Source organism: Anser anser (assembly GCF_964211835.1).
Source record: "Anser anser genome assembly, contig: HAP1_SCAFFOLD_34, whole genome shotgun sequence".
NCBI lineage: Eukaryota > Metazoa > Chordata > Aves > Anseriformes > Anatidae > Anser > Anser anser.
The window spans coordinates 2,313,991-2,339,390 of NW_028154129.1; the positions used below are offsets into that span (position 1 = coordinate 2,313,991).

Sequence of the window (25,400 nt, forward strand, 5' to 3'; positions counted from 1 at the left end):
TTCCTCCCCCCCATCCTCCTCCTCCCCCCCACCACAAAGTGGGGGGGGGGGGGGGCAGGAAGGGGGGGGGGACTTTTGCCCCCCCCCCCCCCACCCCCCCCCCAAGGGGCTGCAGCCCCCCCCCGGGGGGCGGGAGGGGGGGCACAGAGAATTGGGGACCCCCCCTCGGCGGGGGGGGGAGCGGCTCAGCCCCCAGCCTGCCGCCGGGGCGGTGCGCAATTAAATATGGGGGGGGGGGATTTTTACAGGGGGGGGGCGCGAAGCAGGGGGCGGGGGGGGTCCCCGGGGGGGGGTCCCGGAGGGGGGGGGCGCGGGGGGGTCAGCGCAGGTCGTCCTCCTCGCCCTGGATGGTTTTCTTGATGCGCAGCAGCATGGTGGTGAGCCACTGGTCCAGCCGCGAGATGGCGTCGTACTCCTTCACCTGGGGGGGGGCATTTGGGGGGGGGGCATTTTAGGGAGGGGGGGGCATTTTGGGGAGGGGGGGGCACGTTGGGGGGGGGCGCTGGGCCGGGACCGGCAGCCCCCAGAGCCAACCGGGGGGAGGAAGGTGGCGAGATGATAGGCGGAGGGGGGGGATTTTTTGGGAGGGGGGGATTTTTTGGGGACGGGGGGGGCATTTTGGGGTGGGGAGGGGTATTTCAGGGGGGGGGGGGCATTTTGGGGTGGGGGGGGGACACGGGGGGGCTGCCCCCCCCAGGGGTGCACCTACCGCGTCGGTGTAGGCGTCGGTGTTCTGCTCCTCGTGGGCGTCCAGCAGCTTCTGCGGGGGGGGGGGGGGGGATAAAAATCAGACACAGGAAAATGGGGGGGGGCACAGCGCCCCCCCGCCCCCCCCCCCCAAAGAGGGGGCAGGGTCTGGGGGTGCCCCCCCCCCACACACACACAGAGCCTTGCTGCTTTGGGGCTCCCCCAGGGCAGGTTTGGGGAGTGGGGGGGGGGGAATGGATTGGGGGGGTGCAAAAATGGATGGGGGGGGGCAAATGGATGGGGGGGGCCATAAATGGATGGGGGGGGCCCCAAACGGATTGGGGGGGGGCCTCATCATGCCCCCCCCCCCGCCCCCCCCCATCTCGCCTTGAGCAGCTTGCACTCCCGGGAGTCGGAGAAGGCCGGGAACATCTCCTCGTACTTCTGCACCGCCAGCTGGGGGGGGGCATAAATCGGGGGGGGGGCACGGCTCAGCACCGGCCCCCCCAGCACCGCGCCCCCCCCCCCCGTGCGTGTGCCCCCCCCCCCACCTTGGCGTTGAGCATGTCGACGCAGAAGTGGCAGAGCGCGGCGCGGAAGAAGTGCTCCTTGGCGCTGTACTTGAGCAGGGGGCTGTCCATGGCGCTCGTGCCCACCTGGGGGGGGGGCAACGGCGTTGAGGACCCCCCCCCGGACCCCCCCCCGGCCCCGGGACCCCCCCCCCCGGCCCGACCTGCTCGTAGATCTCCAGCGCCTTCTGGTACTGCTCCAGCTGCGCCGCGTACGTGGCCACCTTCAGCAGGCACTTGTTGGCCGAGCTGGGGGGGGGGGCAAGGGGGGGGGCAAGGGGGGGAGCTCAGCGCGCTCAGCACCACTCCCCCCCCCGCCCCGAGCCCCTTTTTAGGGTGAAAAAGGGGTTTTTTGGGGCGCGGGAGCAAGGTGAGCTTCAGGAGGAGGCGGGGGAGAAGGGCTCAGCAGCACCCGACCGCAGCCCCGCGCCCCCACCCCAACCATCTCCCCTCACCTCCCCCCCCCCCCGCCGACCCATTTTTAGGGTGAAAAAGGGGTTTTTTGGGGCACGGGAGCAAGGTGAGCTTCAGGAGGAGCTGGGGGAGGTGCTCAGCGCGCTCAGCACCACCCCGCTCACCCCAACCACCTCCCTGCACCCCCATCCTGCTCACCCCAACCCTGCACCCCCCGCATCCCCTCGACCCATTTTTAGGGTGAAAAAGAGGTTTTTGGGGCATGGGAGCAAGGTCAGCTTCAGGAGGGGCAGGGGGAGAGGGGCTCAGCACGCTCAGCACCACCCCGCTCACCCCAACCACCTCCCTGCGCCCCCATCCTGCTCACCCCAACCCTGCACCCCCCGTGTACCCCCGACCCATTTTTAGGGTGAAAAAGAGGTTTTTTGGGGCGCGGGAGCAAGGTCAGCTTCAGGAGGGGCAGGGGGAGAGGGGCTCAGCGCGCTCAGCACCACCCCGCTCACCCCAACCACCTCCCTGCGCCCCCATCCCGCTCACCCCAACCCTGCACCCCCCCGACCCATTTTTAGGGTGAAAAAGGGCTTTTTTGGAGCCCTGCCACACGGCCGCCTTCAGCAGGCCCCCGCCGGGGGTGCTCAGCGCGCTCAGCACCGGCGCCCGGCCCCCGTTTTGAGGCCAGACCGGGGTTTTTTGGGGCCCGTACCTGTTGGACTCCTCCCCCTTGTAGTAGTCGGCCGCCTGCTCGTAGTGGGCGATGGCCTGGGGGGGGGACACAAAACGGGGTCAGCTCCCCCCAAAAAAGCAACAGGGGGTGATAAAAATCATATAAAAAAGGCAAAAATCCGTAAAAACCCATCCCGGGCGCGCTTCCGAGCCGCCCCCGCGGCCCCCCCCCCCCGGGCGCTGCCATCTGCGCGGGGGAGCGCGGCCAAGAGGAGGCACAGAACGGGGGACGGGGGGGGCTCCCCCCGCAGAGGAAAACCCGTTTTTGCCGTTTTTTGGCCCGATTCGGGGCGCTGTGCCCGCTGCCAGCAGGACGGGGACACGGGGCGGGGGGGGGGCAACGCGCACCCCGGGGCAGGGCGGGGTTCGGGGGGCAGCGCCGCGATGGGGACCCAGAGCGGGGAGCTCGGGGACCCCCCGGGAAGTTTGGGGACCCCCCGGGGAGCTCTGGAGGTTGGGGACCCCCCCCCAGGAGACTGGGGACCCCTCGGGATCTCCAGAGCTTGGGGACCCCCCAGGGAGTTTGGGGTCCCCCAGGGAGCTCGAGACCCTCTGGAGCTTGGGGTCCCCAGGGGAGCTTGGGGTCCCCCGAGGAGCTTGGGGACCCCCCGGGGAGCTCAGGGACCCCCAAGGACCTTGGGGCCCCTCCAGTGCTTGGGGTCCCCCCAGGGCTTGGAACCCCCGGGAGTTCGGGGTCCCCCTGGGCAGCTTGGGGACCTTGGGGAGCTCAGGGACCCCCGGGGAGCTCAAGACCCTCTGGAGCTTGGGGTCCCCCCAGAGTTCAGGGTCCCCCAGGGAGCTTGGGGTCCCCTGGGGAGCTCGGGGACCCCCAGAGCTTGGGGTCCCCTGGGGAGCTCGGGGTCCCCCAGGACCCCAGGAGTTCAGGGACCCCCAAGGACCTTGGGGCCCCTCTGGAGCTTGGGGTCCCCCCAGGACTTGGAACCCCCGGGAGCTTGGGGTCCCCCCGGGGAGCTCAGGGACCCCCAGGACCCCCAGGGAGCTTGGGGACCCCTGGGGAGCTCAGGGACCCCCCAGAAGCTCAGGGACCCCCAGGGACTTTGGGGTCCCCCAGGGCTTGGAACCCCTGGGAGCTTGGGGTCCCCCCAGGACCTTGGGGAGCTCAGGGACCCCCGGGGAGCTCGGGGTCCCCCAGGGAGCTCGAGACCCTCTGAAGCTTGGGGTGCCCCAGAGTTCAGGGTCCCCAGGGAGCTTGGGGACCCCCGGGGAGCTCGGGGACCCCCAGAGCTTGGAACCCCCTGGGGAGCTTGGGGTCCCCCAGGACCCCCAGGGAGCTCAGGGACCCCCAAGGACCTTGGGGCCCCCCCAGGACTTGGAACCCCCGGGAGCTTGGGGTCCCCCCGGGGAGCTCAGGGACCCCCAGGACCCCCAAGGAGCTTGGGGACCCCCGGGGACCCCCAGAGCTTGGAACCCCCCGGGGAGCTCGGGGTCCCCCAGGACCCCCAGGGAGCTTGAGACCCTCTGGAGCTCGGGGTCCTCCAGGACCCCCCAGAGCTTGGGGGACCTCTGGGGCTCGGGACCCCCGGGGAGCTCAGGGACCCCCCAGAGCTTGGGGTCCCCCGGGGAGCTGCGGGACCCCGGGGAGCTCAGGGTCCCCAGGAGCCCCCCCGGAGCTCGGGACCCCCCGCCCCCCCCCCCGGGCCGTACCTTCTCGATGTCGACCAGCTCGGCCTCGTAGATCTCGGCGATGGCGACGTGGTGCTTGGCCGCGATGGTGAACCGGCCCTGCGAGCACGGGGGGGGGGGCACGCAGCTCGGGGGGGGGCACGCAGCTCCGGGGGGGCCGCGGGCAGCCTTCGGCCTCGCCAGCCTCCTCCTCCTCCCCCCGCCCCCCCCCAGCAGCGTGCCCCCACTCACCATGTCCGTGTAGATCTCGATGGCCCGGATCAGGCAGTTAATGGCCTCTGGGGACACACGGGGGGGGCTGGGGGGGGGCTGCGGGGGGGCGCCGCTCCCGGCCTTCCTCCTCCTCCTCCTCCTCCTCCCGGCCTCCCCTCAGCGTCTGCTCCAAAACGCCCCCCAAAAGGACCCAAAACGACCCCCAAAGGGACCCAAAAAAAACCCAAAAGGGACCCAAAAAAACGCCGCCAAAAGGACCCCCAAAAAAAAGGGACCCCCCCAAAAAACCAAAAGGGACCCCAAAAGCGCCCCCAAAAGAAAAAAGGGACCCCCCCAAAAAAAACAAAAGGGACCCCAAAACGCCCCCCCAAAAGGGACCCCAAAAACGCCCCCCCAAAAGGGACCCCAAAACGCCCCCCCAAAAGGGACCCCAAAACGCCCCCCCAAAAGGGACCCCAAAAACGCCCCCCCAAAAGGGACCCCAAAAACGCCCCCCAAAAGGGACCCGGAACAAGCTCGGGGAGGGAAATTGAGGGGGGACGGAGCAAGGGGCCCCCCAAATCCTGGCACCCCAAAACTGGGGCACCCTGAAATCACAGCACCCCAAAATCAGGGTGCCCCCAAATCACGGCACCCCAAAACCAAGGTGCCCTGAAGCTGGGGCACCCCAAAAACAGGGAACCCCAAAAGCAAAGCACTGTGAAATCGGGGCACCCTAGAACTAGGGCACCCCCAAACGACAGTGCCCTGAAACTGGGGCACCCCAAAATTACGGCACCCCAAAACCAGGGTGCCCCAAAATCATGGCACCTAGAACCAGGTCTCCCCAAAACCGTGACAGCCCCCCCAAATCATGACACTGCCAAACCAGGGCACCCCAAAACCACAGGACCCCAAAACCGGGTTGCCCCGGAACCGGGGCAGCCCCCCCCAAATCACGACACCCCCAAACCCCGGCACCCCAAAATCACAGCAACCTGGAACCAGGTCGCCCCCAAACCAGGGCAACCCCCCCAAATCATGGCACCCCAAAACCAGGGCACCCCCAAACCACAGGACCCCAAAATCAGGTTGCCCCAAAACCGTGACAGCCCCCCCAAATCATGACGCCCCCAAACCAGGGCACCCCAAAACTGGGGCAGCTCCCCTAAATCACGACACCCCAAAACCACGACACCCTGCAACCAGGTCACCCCCCCCAAATCATGACACCCCAAAATCACAGCACCCCAAAATCACAGCACCCCGGAACCAGGTTGCCCCAAAACCGGGGCAGCCCCCCCAAATCATGACACCCCAAACCAGGGCACCCCAAAACCACCGGACCCCAAAACCGGGTCGCCCCGAAACTGGGGCGGCCCCCCCAAATCACGACACCCCCAAACCCCGGCACCCCAAAATCACGGCACCGCGGAACCAGGTCGCCCCCAAACGATGGCAGCCCCCCCAAATCATGACACCCCCAAACCAGGGCACCCCAAAACCACAGGGACCCAAAATCAGGTCGCCCCGAAACCGGGGCGGCCCCCCCAAATCATGACGCCCCCAAACCAAGGCACCCCGAAATCATAGCACCCGGGAACCAGGTCGCCCCAAAACCGGGGCAGCTCCCTAAATCACGACACCCCAAAATCACGACACCCTGGAACCAGGTCGCCCCCCCCAAATCATAACACCCCCAAACCCCAGCACCCCAAAATCACGGCACCCCAAAACTGGGGTGCTCCGAGATCATAGCACCCTGCAACCAGGTCACCCCCCCCAAATCATGACACCCCAAAATCACAGCACCCCAGAACCAGGTCACCCCTGAACCGCAACAGCCCCCCCAAATCACAACACCACCAAACCCCGGCACCCCAAAATCACAGCACCCTGGAACCAGGTCGCCCTGAAACCGGGGCAGCCCCCCCAAATCATGATGCCCCCAAACCAGGGCACCCCAAAACCGGGGTGCCCTGAAATCACAGCACCCTGGAACCAGGTCGCCCCAAAACCAGGGCAGCCCCCCCAAATCATGACACCCCAAAACCACAGGACCCCAAAGCTGGGTCACCCCAAAACCGGGGCAGCCCCCCCAAATCACGACACCCCCAAACCCCGGCACCCCAAAATCACGGCACCGCGGAACCAGGGCACCCCGGAACCGGGGCAGCCCCCCCAAACCCCAGCCCCCCCCCAAACCCCGGCCCCCCCACCTTGGGGGTCGGCCTTCTTGAAGGCGTTGCCGGCATCCACCAGGCTGGTGGCGGCGTCGTGCTTGCTCTGCAGCTGCAGGTGGAGCTGCGCCGCCTGGCAGAAGGCGTTCCCAGCGGCTGCGGGGGGGGGGCACGGGCTCAGGGGGGGGCCACGGAGCCCCCCCCCCACCCCCCCAAATCCTCAGGACCCCCCCCCAAAAACAAAACGCACCGCTCCAGTTCTTGGCCATCTTGAACATGTTGGCGGCGCGGGCGTAGAGCTCGCACGCCTCCTCCATCCGCGACGAGCCCCTGCGGGGGGGGGGGCACGGGGGGGGGTCATGGCGGGTTGGGGGGGTCGGGGGGGGTCCCAGCACTGCCCTGCATGAGGCCGCCCCCCGAGCCCCCCCCCCCCCAGCCGGGGGTAATTTGGGTCAAGGGCTCCCAGCCCCCTGCTCCCCAAAATTAAAGTTATAGCGGTGGGGGGGGGGGGCAGGAGATTTGAGGGGGTCTGGGGAGGGCCCTAGAAGAAGGGGGGGGGTCTGGGGGGGCCAATCCCCCCCCCCCAGATGGAGCCGCCCCCAGCCACAAGCTCACCAGCGGGATTTTATCTTTTTTGGGGGTTTTCAGCACCCCCCCCCCCCCAAGGTTTTATCCCTTTTTTGGGGTTTAACCCCCCCCCCGCCCCTCCCATTGCCCCCAGCAGCCCCCCCAGATCACCTTCAGCACCCCCAAAGCCCCCCCAAAGCCCCCCCAACAATTCCCCAAGGTCCCTGCAAGTGTCACTCACACCCCTATGGCCCCCCCCAAAAGCCCCTCAGCACCCCCCAAACCCCTCCAATCCCCCATCAGCCCCCCCCCAAAGCCCCTTCAACCCCCCCAGCCCCCTCACATCCCCCCCAAAGGCACCCAAAGGCCCCCCCACCCCAAATCCCCCCAAATGCCCCCAAACCCCCTTCAGCCCCCAAAGTTCCCCCTCAGAGCAACCCCCAGCCCCCCCAAACCCCCTCAGACTTGCTCAACCCCCCCCCCCCCAGCCACCCCCAAAACCCCTCCGACCCCCCCAGCGGCCCCCAAAACCCTCCCCAGTCCCTCTATCACACCCTGAACCCCCCCGAAATGACCCCACAGCCCACTCAGCCCCCCCCAAACTCCTCCAACCCCCTCCTCAGCCCCCCCACATCCCCTCGAAGCGACCCCCACACCCCTCCCAGCCCCCAAATCCCCCCTAAAGGCCTGCTACACCCCCATCAGCCCCCCAAACCCCCCTCAGCCCCCCAAAACCTCCCCAAAAAGCCCCTCAAAACCCTCCAACCCCCCTCCCACACCCCCACCCCCCCGCCCCCCCAAAACCCCTCCAACCGCCCCAGCAGCCCCCAAAACCCTTCTCAGTCCCCCATCACACCCCAAATCCCCCCGAAATGCCCCCAAGCCCCTCTCAGCCCCTCCAAAACCCCCCCAAACCCCTCCAGCCCCCCTCCCACACCCCCAGCCCCCCCAGCCCCCCCAAAAACCCCTCCAACCCCCTCCTCAGCCCCCCCTGCATCCCCTCAATGCCCCCCCCAAACCCCTCCCAGCCCCACAAAACTCCCTCTTCAACCCCCCCCCACACCGCCAGCCCCCCCTCAAACCCCCCCAGTCCCCCCAACCCCCCCCAACCGCCTTGTCAGCCCCCCCCACATCCCCTCAAAGCCCCCCCACACCCCCTTCAGCCCCCCCAAACCCCTCCAGCGCCCCTCCCACACCCCCAGCCCCCCCAAACCCCTCCAACCCACTCCTCAGCCCCCCCCACACTCCTCCAGCCCCCGCAAACCCCTCCAACCCCCTCCTCAGCCCCCCCACATCCCCTCAAAGCCCCCCCACAGCCCCCTCAGCCCCCCAAAACCCCCCCAAGCCCCTCCAGCCCCCCTCCCACACCCTCAACCCCCCCTCAGCCCCCCCCAAAACCCCTCCAACCCCCTCCTCAGCCCCCCTCACATCTCCTCAGCCCCCCCACACCCCCCTCAGCCCCCCAAAACCCCTCCAGCCCCCCTCCAGCCCCCCCAAACCCCCCCCACCCCTCTCCTAAACCCCCCCCACCCCTCCCAGCCCCCAAATCCCCCCGTAAAGCCCCCCCAAAACCCCCCCCAACCCCCCCCACACACCCAACCGCCCCCCAGCCCCCCCCAGCCCCCCCAGCCCCCCCCCAGCTCACCCGAAGAGGCCTCCGAGGAAGGAGTGCGCGCCCCGCACCTTCCGCTCGGCCTCGGCCAGCAGCTGCAGCGCCTCCCGCTCCTTCCCGGCCGGCTCCATGGCGGCCGCCGCTGCCCGCCGCCCCCGCCACGTGACCCCGCCGCCCCCGCCACGTGACGCCGGCGCGGCGCTCCCGTTGGCTGCCCGCGCGGGTCACGTGGAAGGGGGGAGTGGGGGGAGAGAGAGCCCGCGGCGCTTCCGGGTGCGTGGAGGGGAGCGGCGCCCCCTAGCGGAGGGGAGGGGGAATTGGGGGTTAATTAGGGAGGGAGGGTAAAGGGGGGTAATTAAAGGCGGGGGGGGTTAGGGGAGGGGAATGGGGACGCGCTCCCCAGGTGGGGGCGGAGGGCCCTGCCCAAGGCTGGGCACCGTGGGCCCGAAAGTGGCTATTTTGTCCTCTAAAAAAAATATTAAAAAATGAAGAAAAATGATAAAAAACGGGGATTTTGACCCAAAGGGAAGGCGGGGGTCAGGCTGCAAAGAGGGGCTGGGGGTGGGAGGGGGGGCGCGGAGCTGCTCCGCTCACCCATGTGCTGACATCGCGACCAGCATGATGACATCATGACCTCCCCGATGACATCATGACGTCCGCGATGACATCACGACACCCGTGATGACATCATGGCTACTGCGATGACATCACGGAGAGCATGATGACATCACGGCCACAGCGCTGACATCACGGCCCCGACCTCACGCCGCCACCCCTCTGTCAGGGGGTGGGAGCCGGTGATGCAGCGACCGACAACCCCCCCACGCCCCCCTCCCCCACCCCACCCCCAATTTCCCCAAATCCCCCCAAATTCGCCCCAAATCCCCCCCCGAAAACCCGGCGCAAGCCTCCCACGGAGGCGCGGTGCGTGGCTGGGGGCAGCCTCCTTCCTTCCCAGCGGGAACTTTTGAGAGGAGCCCTGCACGCAGCACTTCCAGGTGAAAGGGAAGCGCTGCCCGGACACGGAGCCGAGCGGCTAACGAACCCAGACGCTAACGAGCCGAGCGGCTGACGAGCCGAGTGGCTAACGAGCCACGCTCCCTCGCGGGGGATCCCTTCCCGAGCCGGCTCCGCGGCGGCGTCCGGCCGTCCGCCTGGGTACGACCGCCGCGTCCCCAGGGCTTCGGCTGCAGCCGGCTCCGCACTCCCGGCGGGGTTTTTAACGTTTTCTCCCCCAATTTCAGGGCAGGAGGCGATGGCGGCGGAGGCGAGCGCCCGGCGCCCGGCTCCCTTCTCCCAGAGGCACCCCAAGGCCGAGGAGGGCGGCGAGCCGCGGCCCAAGGAGGAGGCGGCCGACGAGCCGCTGCCCCTCGCCGCCCAGCCCTACCCGCAGACCCTGCCCGGTACGTGCGCCTTTTGGGCTCGTTTCCCCCAAAAAACGCAACCCCAGGCACGCCTACGGGGGCCGCGGCGCCGTCCGAGCAGCAGGGCTGGAGAAGCACCCAGGAGGCGGAGGGGGTTGGGGTGGCCGGTCCTCAGGGGAACGGGGAATTTTGGGGTTCGTGGTGGTCCTCGGAGGAAAATTCACTTTTTTTGTATCTGTCCTCAAAGGAAAGTTGATTTTTTTGGGTCTGTCCTCGGAGAAATGTTGAGGTTTTTGGTCCCCGTTGGTCCTCAGAGAAATGTTGAGTTTTTGTGCCTGTCCTCAGAGGACCGTTGAGGTTTTTGGGTTCATGGTGGGCTTCAGAAGAACATTGAATTTTTTGGTTTACGTCAGTGTCGTCTGCCCCTAAAGAAACATTGAATTTTTTTTGTGTTTGCCCTCAGAGAAACGTTGAGTTTTTGGCTTCATGGTGATCCTCAGAAAAACGCTGAATTTTTCAGTTTATGGTGGTGTCGTTTGCCCCTAAAGAAACGTGGAGTTTTTGTGTTTGTCCTCAGAGAAACGTTGAGTTTTTGGGTTCACGGTGGTCCTCAGAAGAATGTTGAATTTTTTGGGTTCACGTTTAATTTTTTTGCGTTTGTCCTCAGAATAACCTTTTTTGGTTCGTGTTGGTCCTCAGGACGTCGTTTTTCGGTTTGCGTTGGTGCCGCGTCTGTCCTCGGAGGAACGTTGAGTGTTTTGGTTTCCTTCTCCTCCAAAGAACGTTGGTTTTTGGTTCACGTCGGTGTCACGTTTTTCCTCAGAGAAACACTGAGGCTTTCGGTTTGCGTTGGTCCTCGGAAGCGTTGAGTCTTGCGCGTTGGTCCTCAGAAACGTTGAGTCTTGCGCGTTGGTCCTCAGAAGCGTTGAGTCTTGCGCGTTGGTCCTCAGAAGCGTTGAGTCTTGCGCGTTGGTCCTCGGAAACGCTGACTTTTTTGGCCTGTGCTCACCCCCAGAGGAACGCTCAATGGCTTTGTTTGTGCTTGCCCTCAGAGGACGTCCCCGCGGCCTTCGGCACGTACGGCGTGGCGGCCAGCCTGGGGCCGGCAGCGGCGCGGCGGCGCAGAGAGAAGAGCAGCGGGCAGGAGGGCGCGGGCGGCGGGCTCTACGCCGACCGCCGCAAGTCCAAGGTGTGGAACTACTACACCAAGCTGGGCGACGCCTACGTGGAGTGCAACGTCTGCAAGAAGCAGCTCTCCTTCCACAACAGCACCACCACCATGCGCGAGCACCTGGTGAGGAAGCACAGCATCCGCGACACGCCGCTGGCGCAGCTCAAGGACGACCAGAGCCCCGAGCCCGAGGCAGCGGTGCACGAGGCGAAGCGGCCGCGGCAGACGCCGCCGGAGAGCGGCCCCTACCACGGCGCGCCCTGCTCCGACGCCAGGGCCGAGGTGATCCTGGAGCTGGTGCTGGAGATGATCTTCCGCGACCTGCACCCGCTCTCTGTGGTGCGGGACAAAGGCTTCGGGCTCCTCCTCGGCTACCTGGAGCCCGCCTTCGCCCTGCCGGCGCCGGCGCGGCTCGCCGGCATGCTGCGGCACCGCTACGGCGCGGTCAAGCAGCGCGTGGAGCGCTACCTGCAGACGGCGCAGGCCCTCGTGGTGTGCCTGGAGCGGTGGGCGTCGCGGCTGGGCCACAGCTACCTGAGCATCTCCGCCAGCTTCATCGACGGCGAGTGGCGGCGCGCGCGGTGCCTGATGGAGACGCAGCGAGCGCGCCGGGACGAGGGCGAGGGCGCTCTGGGGGAGAAGCTGCGTGCCGTGCTGGCCGAGTTCGGGCTGCCCAGCCAGGCGGTGTTCTGCGTGGTGCACGACAGCCCGCAGCCGCCGGCGGCGGCGGCGCACGGCTGGGCCGGCCTCTGCTGCGCCGCTCGCGTCCTCCACCTCTGCATCGAGGCAGGGCTGGAGGTGGAGCAGGTGCAGGAGGCGCTGAGCGGCGCCCGGGGCATCGTCAGGTTCTTCGAGCGGGACGCCAAGGCCAGCGGCTGCCTGACCAGCAAGCTGGAGGCCCTCAACAAGTCCCAGCTGAAACTGGTGCTGGACGCGGGCTCGCGCTGGATAACCACCATGGAGATGTGCGAGAGCCTCCTGGAGCTCAAGTGGGCCATCCTGTCGGTGCTGGAGGAGCACCCCCGCGGCGCGGCGGCCGTCCAGAGCCTGGCCGACCACCAGTGGAAGCTCCTGCAGGACCTGGTGGCGGTGCTGAGGACCATCAAGATCGCCGCCTCCTTCCTGCGCGAGGAGCAGAACGCCTCCGTGTCCGCCCTCATGCCCTGCGTCCACGGCATCGTCGCCGCCATCGGGCAGCAGGCGGAGGAGGCCGGCGCGGCCGTCAGGACGGTGGTGGGCAACATCCGCGCGGAGCTGACGCGGCGCTGGGGGCTGGCCGAGGAGGAGAAGGTGCTGGAGAGCCCGGCCGTCATCGCCTCCTTCCTGGACCCGCGCTTCAAGGAGCTGAGGTTCCTGAGCCCCGGCCTGAGAAGCGAGCTGCACCGCAGGGTCAAGACGATGCTGTCGCAGGCCTTCGGCCACCAGTCCCCGCCCGGCGCCCGCTCCCGGGCGCCCGGCTCGGGGTACAAAGCCGAGGGCGAGGCCCCCAAGGAGCGAAGCGCGGGCGCCCCGTCGCACAGCATGTACGACATCCTCCTGGGCGAGGACCCGACCGAGAGCATGCCCGAGATCCACCAGCAGCTGGAGAACTACATCGTGGAGCCGCTCTGCAAGCGCAGCACCGACCCGCTGGACTGGTGGAGGAGCAACGAGCACCGCTTCCCGGCCGTGGCCAGGCTGAGCAGGCAGTACCTCGCCGTGCCCGCCACCGCCGTGCCGCCCGACCAAGCCTTCGCCGCCGGCGAGAGCGCCCTGCAGCACCGCCGGGCCGTGCTGGCGCCGGAGAACCTGCACCAAATCCTCTTCCTCCACCAGAACTTCGACTTGCTGGAGCCGAGGAGGAGCGGGCAGCGAAACCCGCGCTAGCGGGCGCGCGGAGCTCGTGGCCCCGGGCGCTGCTCCGCCTTCCCGCCCACGCCTCCTCGTCGCCGCTCCGGCGACCCCCGCGGCGAGGAGCGAGCTCGGGGGGAGGCGCGAAGGCGCGCGGGGCTCGGCGAGGAGCTCTGCTCGGCCCTTGCTGCGCTGCGAGGCCGGGGGCTGAGGCCGGGGAGGGAAGGAGCGCCGGCAAACCGGCCGATTCCGCGCCGGAGCGGTCGCGAGGCTCCGCTGCTGGCCTTCGAGAGGGATTTTGGAAGAGCGTCGACGCCTGCCCGCCACCCGGCGGCCCGCCGAAGCGCACGTGCTTGCCTTGGGCACGACACGAGTCGCTTCAAGCGTTTAATTACTCGTGGGGTAACCAGCGAGGGCGCCCCAAGAAGCCGTACAGCTGCTCTCGAGAACCCGCTTTAATTAGCCGAGCAGAAGGCACACGAAGGAACGCGACGCGCCGGCGCAACGGTGGCACTCCAGGTCTGCGACGCAGCGCAGGGCTCTCGTTCCACAGCGAAACGCGCCATCGAATGCGTTTTTTAACAGGTTTTAAACGCTCCTGAACGCCGCAACCGCTTCCCCACGGCCTCCTTACCACAACCAAACCCCGAGACCCCCACCGGAAAGCGGGGGCCCAGCGCACCCGGAGCTTCTGGCCTCGGTACGACAGCAGTCCTGCAGCCGCCAACGACCGCGGCGTTCTTCCGCCCGCGCACGATCCCAAGCCGGTGCCAGGCACGCGCTTCATTTAGCGGGCGTCGGTGCAGCGTCGGCGCAAGGCGGGGCGTTCGATGCCTTCGCGGGTCCCTCCGTCAAACTCGGCACCAACCGCCGGTGCTAAACGCTGAGAAAACCCAAACAAGCTTTTCAACCGCGCCCGAAGCCGCGGCTTTTCCTCCCAAAACCCTTCGGGCGGCGCTCCCCGTGGGCGCTACACGCTCCCCTCACGTCTCCGCCGAGTGCTGGTCCACGGCAGGAAGAGCTTCTCAGGGCGCCGCCGCGCCGCCCGCGGCTCCTCCGAGCTCCGCAGCCGCTGGGAGGCCGGCGAGGAGGCCCCAGGGGAGGCCGCCGGCCTCACGGCTACTCCGAAAGCACGGCCCCCCAGGCCCCGGCGGCGGCGGGCAGCGCCTGGCCTTCGTCCGGCCCGGCCCGGCCTTGGAGGTGGTGCTCCAAGGGCCAGGGGACCCTCAGCAGGGGCTCCGCGGGCGGGCGGTGGCGCTTCATGTGGGCGTTGCGGCCTTTGATCTTGTCGAACACCCTGGAAGGTGGGGAAAGAGACTCGTGGCGGCCCTCGCCGTCAGCCGAGCGCCCCGGGAGCGGGGCTGCCGGAGGGAAGGCTGCCGCCGAACCTCTCGCACTCCCTGCAGGGAAACGACTCCTGGTCGCCCGCGCGGCCGGACGCGTGGGGAGGCTCGCCGGGACCGCCGGCACCGGGGGGCACCTTCCTACAGCTCCTCTGCTTCGGCAGCAGGCGCTGCCTCTTCCTCGGGCTGCCGGCGGCCTGCGGACGGGACGGCCTTCGTTAGCCTCGCCTTCCCGCCAGGAACACGGTCGGGGGGCGGCTAATTAAAAATATTGCCCTGAAAACTCTCTAAATCGCCCGAGAAATGAGAGGGCGGGACAAAAGCACGAAGGCCGACGTCAGCGGGCTGAAAACCTGGGGGGCCGGGGAGGAAACACGGGCGGGGGGGAGCGACACCGACACCGCCGGAGGCGAGGGGGGCTCCGTCCTCCGGAGCCTGCGCAGGGCTCGAAGCCCACCGCCAGCACCGGGCGGTTTTCCAGCCGCCGGCACACAAAAAGCCCTCTTTCACCCAAAAAAGAGGAGCGGCAGCAGAGCCGAAACGGGAGCGCCCCGGCCCCGCGCTCCGCCCGCGCTGCGGAGCCGCACCTCGCGTCAGCCCCCCGGTCCCTCTACCTTTTCTTCAGCCTCTTCCACCTCATCCTTGTCTCTCCTGGCTTTTTTGTCTATTACGTGAGCCCGACCGTGGTCAAACTTTATTTTTTTTTTCCAGATATAGTAATACTCAACACACTGGGCCACATTCTTAGTCTGAATCTAACGTGAGAGAAACAGAAGCAGTGCGTGAGGGAGGCGCCGCAGCAGGACGCCGCGGGCGGCGACGCGACCTTCCCCCGGCGGTTGCCTTCCCCTCCAGTTATCCCGGCGGCGCCCCGGGAGCTCCGGGCACAGCACGGAGCAAAAGGCTGAGGGGGGGGAGCTGGGAGGGCACCCAGCACCTTCCGCACAGCCCAAACACCTCCGCCCTGCCGCAGCCCCGCGGGTGTCTCGCTCCCCTGCGGGTCGGGGCACCCAGTGCCCGGCCTTTTTAGCAAGGCACGCGATTCGAGGGAAAAAAACGGGAATAATCTGGAAATCTGGCTTTGGGTGAAGGCTGTCAGCGCGGCCTCTGACCGAGAGGAAGGGAGCCGTCGGTGCTAAAAAGCCATGAAACCCCAAAGCACGTCGCGGGCTTCTCTGGCTACTGCTAGCGCCATGGATCCGCGCTTGCTCCCTCCCCCTCGAGGTCACCGCCCAGACAAACCACGCCCTGGAGCGCCGCCGGTGACGGTGATTATTATTATTTTGGGGAGCTGTCCACTGGCGCCGGTTGTTCCGGAGCAGAGCCCTGCTGGTTCCCGCCTTCCCGAACGAGTTTGAGCCCCGCCGCGGTTCAACCGTCCCCCCCCCGGCGTCCTCCGCCACCGCCCGGCCCGGCGCGCAGCGGGGCACGGGGCAGGAGGGAGCGGCGCGGGCTCGTCCCGGGGCCGCCCCCGGCTCGAGGCTTTACCTTCTTCTGGATGAGGTAAAAATCCTTCCCGTGCACGCAGAGAGCCCTCCTGAACTGCTGCCTCTCGGCGGGCGTCCAGCTGTCGGCACCTGGCGACGAGCGGCAGGAGGCAAGGCGTTGGCGCCACGCGGGCCCGCGCCCCCCGGACCCCCCCCCCTTGGAGCGCGGCGGGCGGGCGCCGGCTCCGCTCACCTGCGTAGCGGTAATTGGCCAGGGGGTGGGATTCCGGCTTCTGAGCCCCCCCGAACAGCAGCACCTCCAGGGCCTCCTGCGGGAGGGAAACAGGAGCCTTCAGCTCCCCCCCCCCCGAGGCGCAGAACTGAGGCAATTCGTCACTCGGGGCTCCTCTGTGGCTCCCCGGATCCAGCCCAGGGGGAAAACCCCGCTCCTGCTGCTCCCCGTCTCCCCCCTCAGCACCTTCAAGCCCCCCCCCAGCCCCCAGAATCGCCCCCCCAGGCAGAGCCGCAGGAGGGTCCTCGGCCCGTCCGTGCCGCAGCAGCCGCGCGGGAGCGGGAGGCACCGCGCGGCCCCGGCCCCTCACCAGGACGCTGCCTCGCGCCTCGTGCAGGCAGTGCAGGGCCAGCTCCAGGTTCGTTCCTCCCCCGGGCATGGCGCTAGAGCAGGCCATGTTGAGCAGAGCGGTCACTGCGAGCGCAAGGAAAACCAGAATCAAACCAGAATCAAACCAGAATCAAACCAGAACCACGCCGAGCTCCTGCCGAGGCGCCGCGCGGAGGAACTTGGACGGCCTCAGCGCCCCGGTGCCTCTGCCGCGAGCGCCGCCCGCGCAGGGAACCCCAGGAGGGAACCCGGGCGGGCGAAAAGCTGCGGTGGGAACGCAGAAATTTCGGCCTCAGAGGCAAAGTTTAGAGGAACCTCGGTCCTGAGTCTCCCGGTTCGTGGCGATGTCTCCCCAGGGCTTCCAGAGCAGAGACGCCGCCTGCTCGTCGCCGCCTGGCCGTGGCCGCTCCCGCAGGGCCGGGATCTCCGCCTGGAAGCGGCTCCCGACGTTGATGTGGCTGAAGGGAGAGGAAGAGGAGGTCGGGGGGCAGCGGCGACCGGGACCCGCCGCCCCCCGGCGCACACACAGAGCCCGTTCTCCCCCTGCTCCCCCCCCCAAAGCGCGGTGGCTGCGCCGGGACTCACGGCTCGATGCTGATTTTGGCGCTGTCCGTCACGAGGCACAGCCCGAAGTCTCTGTCCATGCGGTCTGAGAGACGCGAAACGCCCGGGGTAAGGGGCAAACGTCCAGCGGGGGCCGCCGCTGGCTCTGCTCCAACCCCCTTGGGCAGGCCGCCGCCCCCCCCGGGATCCCCCTCCCTCAGGATGCGCCCTCCGCGTACGAGAAATAAAAGCAAAAAAGGTTTTCTGATTGATAAAAAAATCAGGTTTCCCGATCACGAGGGTCTGGGTACCTAGCACCGCGCTGAGCGGCTGCCGGGGGCCGCCGGGAGCCGAGGGCGAGCAGACGGCGCTGAAGTAGAGGCCGGATCCTTCCCGCACGGGGCTGAGCATGGGGGGCGGGGTGTAGGGGGAGCGCTGCACCAGGTCCCTCAGCAGGCGGTCCACCAGGAGGACGGGGGAGCGCAGGTTGCTCTGGAAGCGCCCCCCAGGCCCCGGCTGCGCCTCGGGGGGCGGCGGGGGGATGAGCAGGGGCTGGGGCAGCGGCCGCCTCCTCCTCCTCCTCCTCCTCCTCGCCGGCTGCGAGCCTCCCGCCGGCTCCCTCGCCGCCGCCGCGCTCTCCGTCCTGGGGCCCTGACCCCAGCCGCGCGTCAGGACCCCGCGGGGAGGGGACGGAGCCCCCCCAGCGCCTCGCCCCCAGCCCCCTCAGCACATCGTTTAACGCCGCCTGGGCATTGAGGGCGGCCCCAACGCCCTCCCCACTGCCCGGGCCGCCGCGGCCGCTGCCAGCGGCGACTCGAGCGCCCCGGGACCCACCTGGCTCCCCGCCGGCACGGGCACGGAGACAGGAATCACCAGCGGAGGCGCCGCCGGCTCCGAGGGGCCGCTGCCAGCCGCGGCTGCCGGGGTCCGCGCCGTCCCGGCCACGCCGAGCGAGCTCCTCTGAGAACAGAGAGGTTTAGGGCCGGGAACCCGCCGCGAGCAGGGTTTTGGGGAGCCGAGCTCCACTTTCGGGAGGGCAGCTCCCACCCCGAGGGGCTACGGGCAGGCTTCAGAGCCCCCCCTGTGCCCTCAATCCAAGGCTCACCGCCTGCTGCCCCTCCTCGCCGCCCTGCGGCGAGCGCCGCGGCCCCCCCCGGCAACACACGCGGCCCTCCAGGCCCTCGGCGGCACCGAAGAGCTGGCTGCAGGTCTTGCAGAGGAAAACGCTCTCGCAGCCGCTGCCGTCAGCCGGAACGGCGCCGCTCGGACTGCCGGGGGCGGGAGAGGGGAGAGGGAACGGGGCAGAAAATGGGGGGGAGAGGGGAGAGGGAACGGGGAATTTGTGCTTGGGATTTCGGCAGCGACCCCCTGGGCTTTCCCTGCTGGAGCGTGGGACGAGAGCAGGGCCGTTGCACCCCCCCCCCGCAGCGTCAGCACCCTGCCCTGTCCCACAGCCGCTGCTTTTTGAGGCTGAGTTGGCTTCAGAGAGCCCCGCGCCCCTCAATTAACGCCCATTCATTAATTAGCGCAGCCCAAAGGGAGCCAGATGAAAAGGCCGCCCGAATCTCCGCCCCGAGGGAGGAGAGCCGCGCCTGGCCGGCTGCTGAAACGCCCCCCAAGAGCCCTCCCAAACGCTAAATTTGGGCAGTTACAACTCAAAACTTGAGCGCGAGCTGCTCACCGTGCCGCCGCCCGGCCGCCTTCCTCCAGCGCCGCGCCGAGCCTGTAGATGTTCCCACCCTGCCGCCCGAGAAACGAGGTTTTGGTCCATTATTTCCGGGCGTTTAGCACCAGAACAAGGGCGTCGGAGCGCTCAGGACGCGCAGAGCGCGGCTCGCGGTGAGCCCTGCCCCGCCAGAACGACCGAACAGCACCCAAAGGAGCGCAGGAAGGCCGCGAGCGGCCGCGGCGCCGCGCCCGAACCCACCTGGATGCGGTTGAAGATGGTGAGGCGGCGCTTCTCCGCGGGCGGCGCGGGGCCGGGCGAGGAGAAGGAGGCCATGGCCACCTGGCTCGGGGACGCCGCGGCGAGCGCCGGCTGCTTGCGGGCACCGGGGGGGCGCCAGGGCCCGGCGACGCCCCCCGGCACGTCGAGGCACTGCCAGGAGGCCGCCGGGCCTCGCCTCGCCCCCTCCGCCGGAGCCTCCTGGAGGCGGGCGCGGGGCTCGGGCTGCGGAGCCAAGCGGGGCAGCTGCTGGAAGACGGCACGCAGCGGCTCCGCCGCCGGGCGCTCGCTGGCGGGAGGCAGGAGGCGCCGGGGGGTGGCCACGAGCTGCAGGAGGCTCGGCTGCGCCGGGCCCGGCCGGCCGAGGCTCTCCCAGGGGTGCTGGGCCGCCTGGAAGCCGTCCTGGGGACGGCCGGGCGCCGGCTCGCCCGAATCCGCCTCGACTTTGATGCTCCCGCCCGGTGCCGCCGCGGGCACGTTACCGGCGTTCGTTCCGGTGCAGGCATCGGGAGAAGCGGCGCCCCGCCGGCAGAGCTGCTCCCGCTCCGCGCCGTCGCCCGCGGCCACCACGAGCCCGCCCCAGCATTCTGCCGACGTCTCCTCCGCGGGGCTCACGACGCCGCTGGCGACGCCCCAGGGCAGGAACGCGTCCGGCGGGGGCACAGCCGGCCCGGCCGCGGGCTGCTCGCCGTGCGGCGGCGGCGCCTCGCCGGTGTCTCCGTCGCGAGGCCGCCTGGAGCCGCCGAGGCCGTGCCGCAGCTCGCGGTGGCGGCGCAGCGAGCGCTGGTCGCGGTCGCTCTCGGGGCAGGCGAGGGGCGCGGGCGCCTGGTGCGTCGGCGGCTGCCCGCTCCTGGGGGACGGGGAGGACACGCGCTGCCTGCGGGTTCCCGACCCAAACTCACTTCGCGCCTCAGGGCGCAGCCAGCCGAAATTGCCCAAATCGCCTTGTTCCGAGCCCAAATCTGGGGCTGGCGCTCGCCCCAAGCGCCTCACCGGGCAGCAGCCGCGACCGTACCGAGGGTCGGGGCAAGCAGCAGAGCTCGGGGACCGCAGGAGTCCCCTGGGACCCAGCGCCTGCTGCCCCCGCGCACCCCGCTCAGCGCCCCACGTACCGGTGGTCATGCCGCTGGAGCGCCTCGCTGCAGACGGGGCAGACGCGCTGGCCGTGCGTCACGCCGTGCTCACCGCCGGCCGCCTTCCCGCGGCAGCCACAGGCTGGAGGTGAGGTCCCGGGGCAGCCGCACCGGCGCTGCGCGTCCTCTGCCGCGGGGAGCACGAGTTCTGGAGGGGGGGGGAAGAGGCGAGACCCCTCAGTTACGCTCCTTCCACGTTCCTGTTGACAAAACCCTCCTTTTTTCTGACCGCTCCCACCAGGATCTGGCCCCGGGGCTTTGGACGGCGGCGAGAGCAGAAGCCGGGTGCCGACACGGCGGGGAGAACCCCAGATCCCCTCCGAGCAGCAAGAATCAGAGGGAAAGCCTCCAATTAATTGTGGAGCCAGAGGAAACGCAGCCCTGGATCGTTAGGAGAAGGCTCATTTTCCTGTCAGAGCGCTGTCGGCCACGGGGGTTCCTTTGGTCTGTCTCCCAGCCACCAAAAGCGCGGGGTTTGGGGTACGTTAGCAGTGAAGTTATGGTCCCCCCACGAAGGCGGCTCTCCGGACGGCCAAGCCCCTTCTGCTGAGCCCATTCCAGAGCTGATTCGGGATGGAATTAAGAAAAACGTCCCCCCTCCGCTAATGGAGACGTTTGCAAGGCGTTTAGCAAAGCTGTCGGTTTAACGCCTGCAAGTTCTCCTCTTCCAGCCGGAGAACAGCTTGCAAGGACTCTCGATTAAAAAAAATAGATAGCATGTGTTCCTATCTAGGGTGTAATTTTAAGAAAATGGGATGGAAGCAAAATTCCTGCGAAAGCAAAGCCTTCTAATAACAATCTTCTACAGCGTTAGCGACGCAAATGCCCTCTCACGGGTAAAAGCAGCACCTCAGAGGTACAAGCAGCATCTCCGAGGCGCTCAGGCTGCAGGAACGGGGACTGTTTTCAGGAAAACGACCCCAAAGCCACCCGGGGGGCCGCGTGGGTGCCCACGGACTCACCGTGCTGGGGGGGCTCAGCCAGGTACAGGGAGAGCGCGCTCAGGTCGGCCTCCAGAGCACCGCCGGGCTCTGCCGGGAGGCCGGGGAGGGCGTCGAGGCCGGCGCACGTCCCGTCTGCGGGGCCGGGAGCGTCGCTGCCGGCCGGCCCAGGACCCTTGGGAAAGCCGGGGAGGGGCAGCTCCCAATTAGCGGCGCCCTCGTCGACGAAGCGGCACCGCTCCATGGCCGCTGCCCGCACGCCACCTAAAAACAACACACAGAGAGAAAGGGCCCTGAGAAGGGTGTGCTGCGCCCCCGCAAACCCACCGGGACCCCCCCTCGGTGGAGAAAATGGGGCTGGGGATTAGGAATTAGGGGGGCTTTTCCTGAGGGAAACCCCGCTCCCAGCCCCACAAAATGCCACACACCCCCTTCCCAAGGCTACAAGTATGAATTTGGGGTCTCTCCCTGAGGTAAACGAGGCTCCTGATCCCACAAAATGCTGTGTTCCCCCTCCCGGTGCCGTAATTAGGACTGGGGGGGGCTCTCCCTGAGGTAAACCCTGCTCCTGACCCCACAAAATACTACATGCCCCACTCCCAGGGCAGCAATTAGGAATTAGGGGAGCTTTTCCTGAGATAAACCCTGCTCCCAGCCCCACAAAATGCCACATGCCGCAACCTCCCAAGGCTATAAATGGGAATTTGGGAGCTCTCCCTGAGGTAAATGTGGCTCCCGACCCCACAAAACACCACGTGCCCCCTCCTAAGGCTGTAATTAGGAACTGGGGGGGCTTTTCCTGAGGTAAACTTTGCTCCCAGCCCCAAAAAGCACCACATGCCCCATCCCAAGAACGTAATTAGGAACTGGGGGATATTTTCCTGAGGTAAACTCTGCTCCCAGCCCCACAAAACATAAGATATCCCCTCCGAAGAATGCAATTAGGAATTATGGGGGCTTTTCCTGAGGTAAACCCCGCTCCCAGACCCACAAAACATAAGATATCCCCTCCAAATAATGCAATTAGGAATTAGGGGGGCTTTTCCTGAGGTAAACCCCGCTCCCAGTCCCACAAAATGCCACGCGCCCCCCTCCCAAGGCTATAAATATGAATGTGGGGGCTCTCCCTGAGGTAAATGTGGCTCCCGACCCCACAAAACGCCCTTCCGAGGCCGTAATTCGGACGGGGGGGGCTCTCCCTGAGGTAACCTCGCCCCCCCCCCCCCCCCCCCAGCCCGTAATTAGTTAATTGGGGTCTCCCCCTGAGGCAAACCCTGCCCCTCCCGCCCCCACCCGCCGCCGCGCGCCCCCGGCCCGTTCCTGCCCGCGGCGCTGCGCATGCGCGGGGGGAGGGGGCGCCGGGCCTCGTGCCGCCGCCCCGCACAGCGCCTGCGCGCAGGGTCACGTGGCCGGGGGAGACGAGGCGGGAGGGGGCTGAGGTGGGAAAAGGCGGGAGGAGAAGGCGGTGGCGCCATCTTGGGGACGGGCAGGGGAACGGGGGGGCGACCCTCCCGCGGTCCTTTACCTCAGAAGGAGGGGCAACGTGAGGTAAAACTCTAAGGAAAGGCCCCGCTCTTTGGCGTAAAGGGTTAAGGAAGGGTCCCCCCCCCTTGAGGTAAAGGGTTAAGGGCTCCCCCGTGGGGTAAAGGTTTAAGGAAGGGCCCCCCCTTTGAGGTAAAGGGCTCCCCCATGAGGTAAAAGTTTAAGGAATCCCCCCCCCCGCCTTGAGGTAAAGGATTATGGAAGCCCCCCTTTGAGGTAAAAATTTAAGGGATCCCCCTTTGAGGTAAAAGGTTAAGGCCCTCCCATGAGGTAAAGCCATAAGGAAGGCCCCCTGCCCTTGAGGTAAAGGGTTAAGGGCCCCCTTTGAGGTAAAATCTTAAGGAAGGCCCCCCCCAGTGAAGTAAAGCTTTAAAAGAAGGGCCCCCCCTTTGAGGTAAAGGTCCAATGAAAGCCCCCACCTTTTAGGTCTAGGTTTAAGGGCCCCCCTTTGAGGTAAAGGCTTAAGGAAGGGCCCCCCCCATGAGGTAAAACTCCAAGGGGAGCCCCCCACTTTGAGGTAAAGCTCCAAGGAACCCCCCGTAAGTTGAAGGTTTAAGGGGGGGGAGGCAGGGAGGTGACCGGGGGCGAAGCCGCCAGGCCTGCCTCTGGGTCAGTTTGCTATCGAACTTGATTAAAATGTCAATTATTCCACTTAAAACGGGGCCGATGCCTCGCGGGACAGCTGTCGCCACCCCCCCCCCCCGTGGCACCGCTCCTCGGGGTTGTGAGAAAACTAAGCTGCGTTTTTGCAGCAGGGAGTCACTCCGCTGTACCCCAAGGTGGCTGCGTAGTCACAACAAGGAGCAAGGCTAAGTAGATAAGCGGGCAGCAGAAGGCCTCGCTGTTCCAAAACAAGGCAGAAGCTTGAGGGAAAACAGGACGAGCGGGGCGAGAACAGCAAAACAAAGATCACGAGTTCTCAAAACATGAGAAAAGAGGAATTAAAGGGTTGGAAAAAAAAGAATTGTACATATATGGCGTAGAGGAGCGTCGAGCAGCGTGTGAACCTGTAGTACTCAGCCAATGAGGAAGCAGGGGAGGTGATCGGGCGTCAGGTAATAGGCAATAAAAGGTTACGATTTGTTTATTAAAATGCGCTCCTGATTGACAGGACGCCCGCCACTGCAATCAAAAATAAAATAGCTTCACAGAAGATCCCGTGTGAAGAAAATTGAGATGTTTCTCACAAGGTGGCACTGGGCATCGCCTCCGAGGTGGGCACAGCGCCTCCCCCCCCCCTCACGCCCCCGATTTATTTATTTTACGCCCCAATTTCAGGAGGACGAGCTCCGGGAGAGCCGAGCCCCCCCGAGCGATGTCTGCAGCCCGGGTCCGAGGCACCCCTCTGGAGCCGCCGCCGCCGGGGGAATCCCGAAGAAATGGGGTGAAAAATCAGCCAAAAGGGGCCGAAAAATCAGCCAAAAGTAAGGGGCTGGCGCCGTTCGGCGCTGGAGGAGCGGCCGGTGATGGTGGGACCACCTGTGGGGGGCTGGGGGCCTGTGGGGCTGGGGGCTCAGTCTCTGTGGGGCGTGGAGCTTGGGGGCTGGGGGGCTCAGTGCTGGGGGGCCATGGGTCCCGGTCCCCTGTGGGACTCGGGGCTGTGGGGCAGGGGCCAGAGTCCCTGTGGGGCTCAGTCCCATGGGGCTGGGGTCCCCTGGGGCTCAGGGCTCGGGGCTGAGGGTCCCAGGTCCCCGTGGGTCCTGGGTCCCCGTGGGGCTGGGGTCCTGTGGGTCTCAGGTCCCCCTAGGGCTCGGTCCCTGTGGGGCTTGGGGTACGGTCCCTGTGGGACTGGGGTCCCCCGGGGCTTGGGGCTGAGCGGCTGTGGGTCCCGGGTCTCCGTGGGGCTGGGGTCCCGAGGGTCCCGGGCCCACGTGGTGCTCGGTCCCCGTGGGCCCTGCTCCCTGTGGGGCTGGGGTCCCTTGGGGCTAAGGGGCTGTGGGTGCCAGGTCCCCGTGGGGCTGGGGTCCTGTGGGTCTTGGTCCCCGTGGGGCTCAGGGCTGGGGGTCCCCGTGGGTGCCGGCTCCCTGCGGGGCTCGGGGCTAAGGGGGCTGTGGGTGCCAGGTCCCCGTGGGGCTCAGGGCTGGGGGTCCCCGTGGGTGCCAGCTCCCTGCGAGGCTCGGGGGCTAAGGGGCTGTGGGTCCCAGGTCCCTGTGGGGCTGGGGTCCCGTGGATCCAGGTCCCCGTGGGGCTCAGGGCTGGGGGTCCCCGTGGGGCTCAGGGCTGGGGGTCCCCGTGGGGCTCAGGGCTGGGGGTCCCCGTGGGTGCCGGCTCCCTGCGAGGCTCGGGGCTAAGGGGCTGTGGGTGCCAGGTCCCTGTGGGGCTCGGTCCCTGTGGGACTGGGGTCCCCCGGGGCTCGGATCCGGGGCCCTGGGGGTCCCGGTGGGGCTCGGGGCTGGGATCCTGGGGGGCCCGAGTCCCCGTGGGGCCGGGGTCCTGCGGGTCCCGGGTCCCCGTGGGGCTCTGTCCCCGTGGGGCCGGGGTCCTGCGGGTCCCGGGTCCCCGTGGGGCCGCGTCCCGCCTGCTCCGCCCCCGCGGGGTCCCCGCGGCCCCGCCCCCGCGGCGCCCAGCCCGGCCCCGCCCCTCTCCCCCCTGGCCCCGCCCCCAGCCGCGCCCAGCCAATGGCGGGCTGTAAACACGGCGGCGCGCCCCGCCCCCCTGCCCCTCGGCGCCCCGCCCCTCGGCGCGCCAATGGCCCGCGGGAGCCGGCGCGGGGGCGGGGCGTGGCGGCGAGGACCCCGCGGCGGGCCGGGGCTGCCCCGCGCTGTGCCTGCGCCGCGCTGCCGCTCCCCGGTGGCGGCGGCGGTGCCTGGGGGTGGGGGAAGCGGGAACCGGGAGCGAGCGATGCGGCGGGCCCCGCGCCCCCCGCGCTGTGGTGTCACAACAGGCGTGCGGCGTAGGGCCGCGGTCCCCAGCCACTAATTAACGGGGGGGGGTTAATTAGGGGGAGACCG

General features: G+C 67.9%; 3 protein-coding genes across 3 annotated transcripts; 1 reads left to right on the forward strand and 2 right to left on the reverse strand.

Annotated features, from left to right (window-relative positions):
• On the reverse strand, window positions 1-8,782 carry NAPA (NSF attachment protein alpha). The gene is made up of 11 exons (XM_083853060.1): window positions 8,622-8,782; window positions 6,660-6,739; window positions 6,449-6,565; window positions 4,269-4,315; window positions 4,059-4,136; window positions 2,374-2,429; window positions 1,421-1,505; window positions 1,239-1,343; window positions 1,075-1,143; window positions 710-760; window positions 1-421 (listed from the first exon to the last, which is right to left on the reverse strand). Exons 1-11 carry the CDS (start codon window positions 8,717-8,719, stop codon window positions 320-322), a joined length of 888 nt encoding a protein of 295 aa, XP_083709186.1. The 5' UTR covers window positions 8,720-8,782; the 3' UTR covers window positions 1-319.
• A 660-nt stretch (window positions 8,783-9,442) lies between these two features.
• LOC310890731 (E3 SUMO-protein ligase ZBED1-like) lies at window positions 9,443-13,139 on the forward strand. Its single transcript, XM_083853058.1, has 3 exons — window positions 9,443-9,746; window positions 9,833-9,991; window positions 11,005-13,139. The coding sequence occupies exons 2-3, from the start codon at window positions 9,844-9,846 to the stop codon at window positions 12,987-12,989; spliced, it is 2,133 nt and encodes a 710-aa protein (XP_083709184.1). The 5' UTR covers window positions 9,443-9,746; window positions 9,833-9,843; the 3' UTR covers window positions 12,990-13,139.
• Window positions 13,140-13,393: 254 nt separating this feature from the next.
• ZNF541 (zinc finger protein 541) lies at window positions 13,394-22,243 on the reverse strand. The gene is made up of 16 exons (XM_083853057.1): window positions 22,201-22,243; window positions 20,929-21,171; window positions 19,946-20,114; window positions 18,816-19,683; window positions 18,570-18,628; window positions 17,994-18,156; window positions 17,723-17,848; window positions 17,200-17,539; window positions 16,931-16,994; window positions 16,661-16,803; window positions 16,326-16,429; window positions 15,977-16,052; window positions 15,785-15,873; window positions 14,911-15,051; window positions 14,342-14,493; window positions 13,394-14,250 (listed from the first exon to the last, which is right to left on the reverse strand). The coding sequence occupies exons 2-16, from the start codon at window positions 21,149-21,151 to the stop codon at window positions 14,073-14,075; spliced, it is 2,895 nt and encodes a 964-aa protein (XP_083709183.1). The 5' UTR covers window positions 21,152-21,171; window positions 22,201-22,243; the 3' UTR covers window positions 13,394-14,072.
• Between the last annotated feature and the right edge of the window lie 3,157 nt (window positions 22,244-25,400).

Excerpts from the sequence above, each read along its gene's own strand:
- NAPA (XM_083853060.1), bottom strand. The coding sequence starts at position 8,719 with ATGGAGCCGGCCGGGAAGGAGCGGGAGGCGCTGCAGCTGCTGGCCGAG. Across the intron at positions 1,506-2,373 it reads AAGGGGGAGGAGTCCAACAG|CTCGGCCAACAAGTGCCTGC; the intron begins GTACGGGCCCCA and ends CCCCCCCCCCAG. Across the intron at positions 761-1,074 it reads GGGAGTGCAAGCTGCTCAAG|AAGCTGCTGGACGCCCACGA; the intron begins GCGAGATGGGGG and ends CCCCCCCCGCAG.
- LOC310890731 (XM_083853058.1), top strand. The coding sequence starts at position 9,844 with ATGGCGGCGGAGGCGAGCGCCCGGCGCCCGGCTCCCTTCTCCCAGAGG. Across the intron at positions 9,992-11,004 it reads CTACCCGCAGACCCTGCCCG|AGGACGTCCCCGCGGCCTTC; the intron begins GTACGTGCGCCT and ends GCTTGCCCTCAG.
- ZNF541 (XM_083853057.1), bottom strand. The coding sequence starts at position 21,151 with ATGGAGCGGTGCCGCTTCGTCGACGAGGGCGCCGCTAATTGGGAGCTG. Across the intron at positions 16,430-16,660 it reads CCGGGAGACTCAGGACCGAG|TGACCGCTCTGCTCAACATG; the intron begins GTTCCTCTAAAC and ends TTGCGCTCGCAG. Across the intron at positions 16,053-16,325 it reads AGGCGCGAGGCAGCGTCCTG|GAGGCCCTGGAGGTGCTGCT; the intron begins GTGAGGGGCCGG and ends TCCCTCCCGCAG.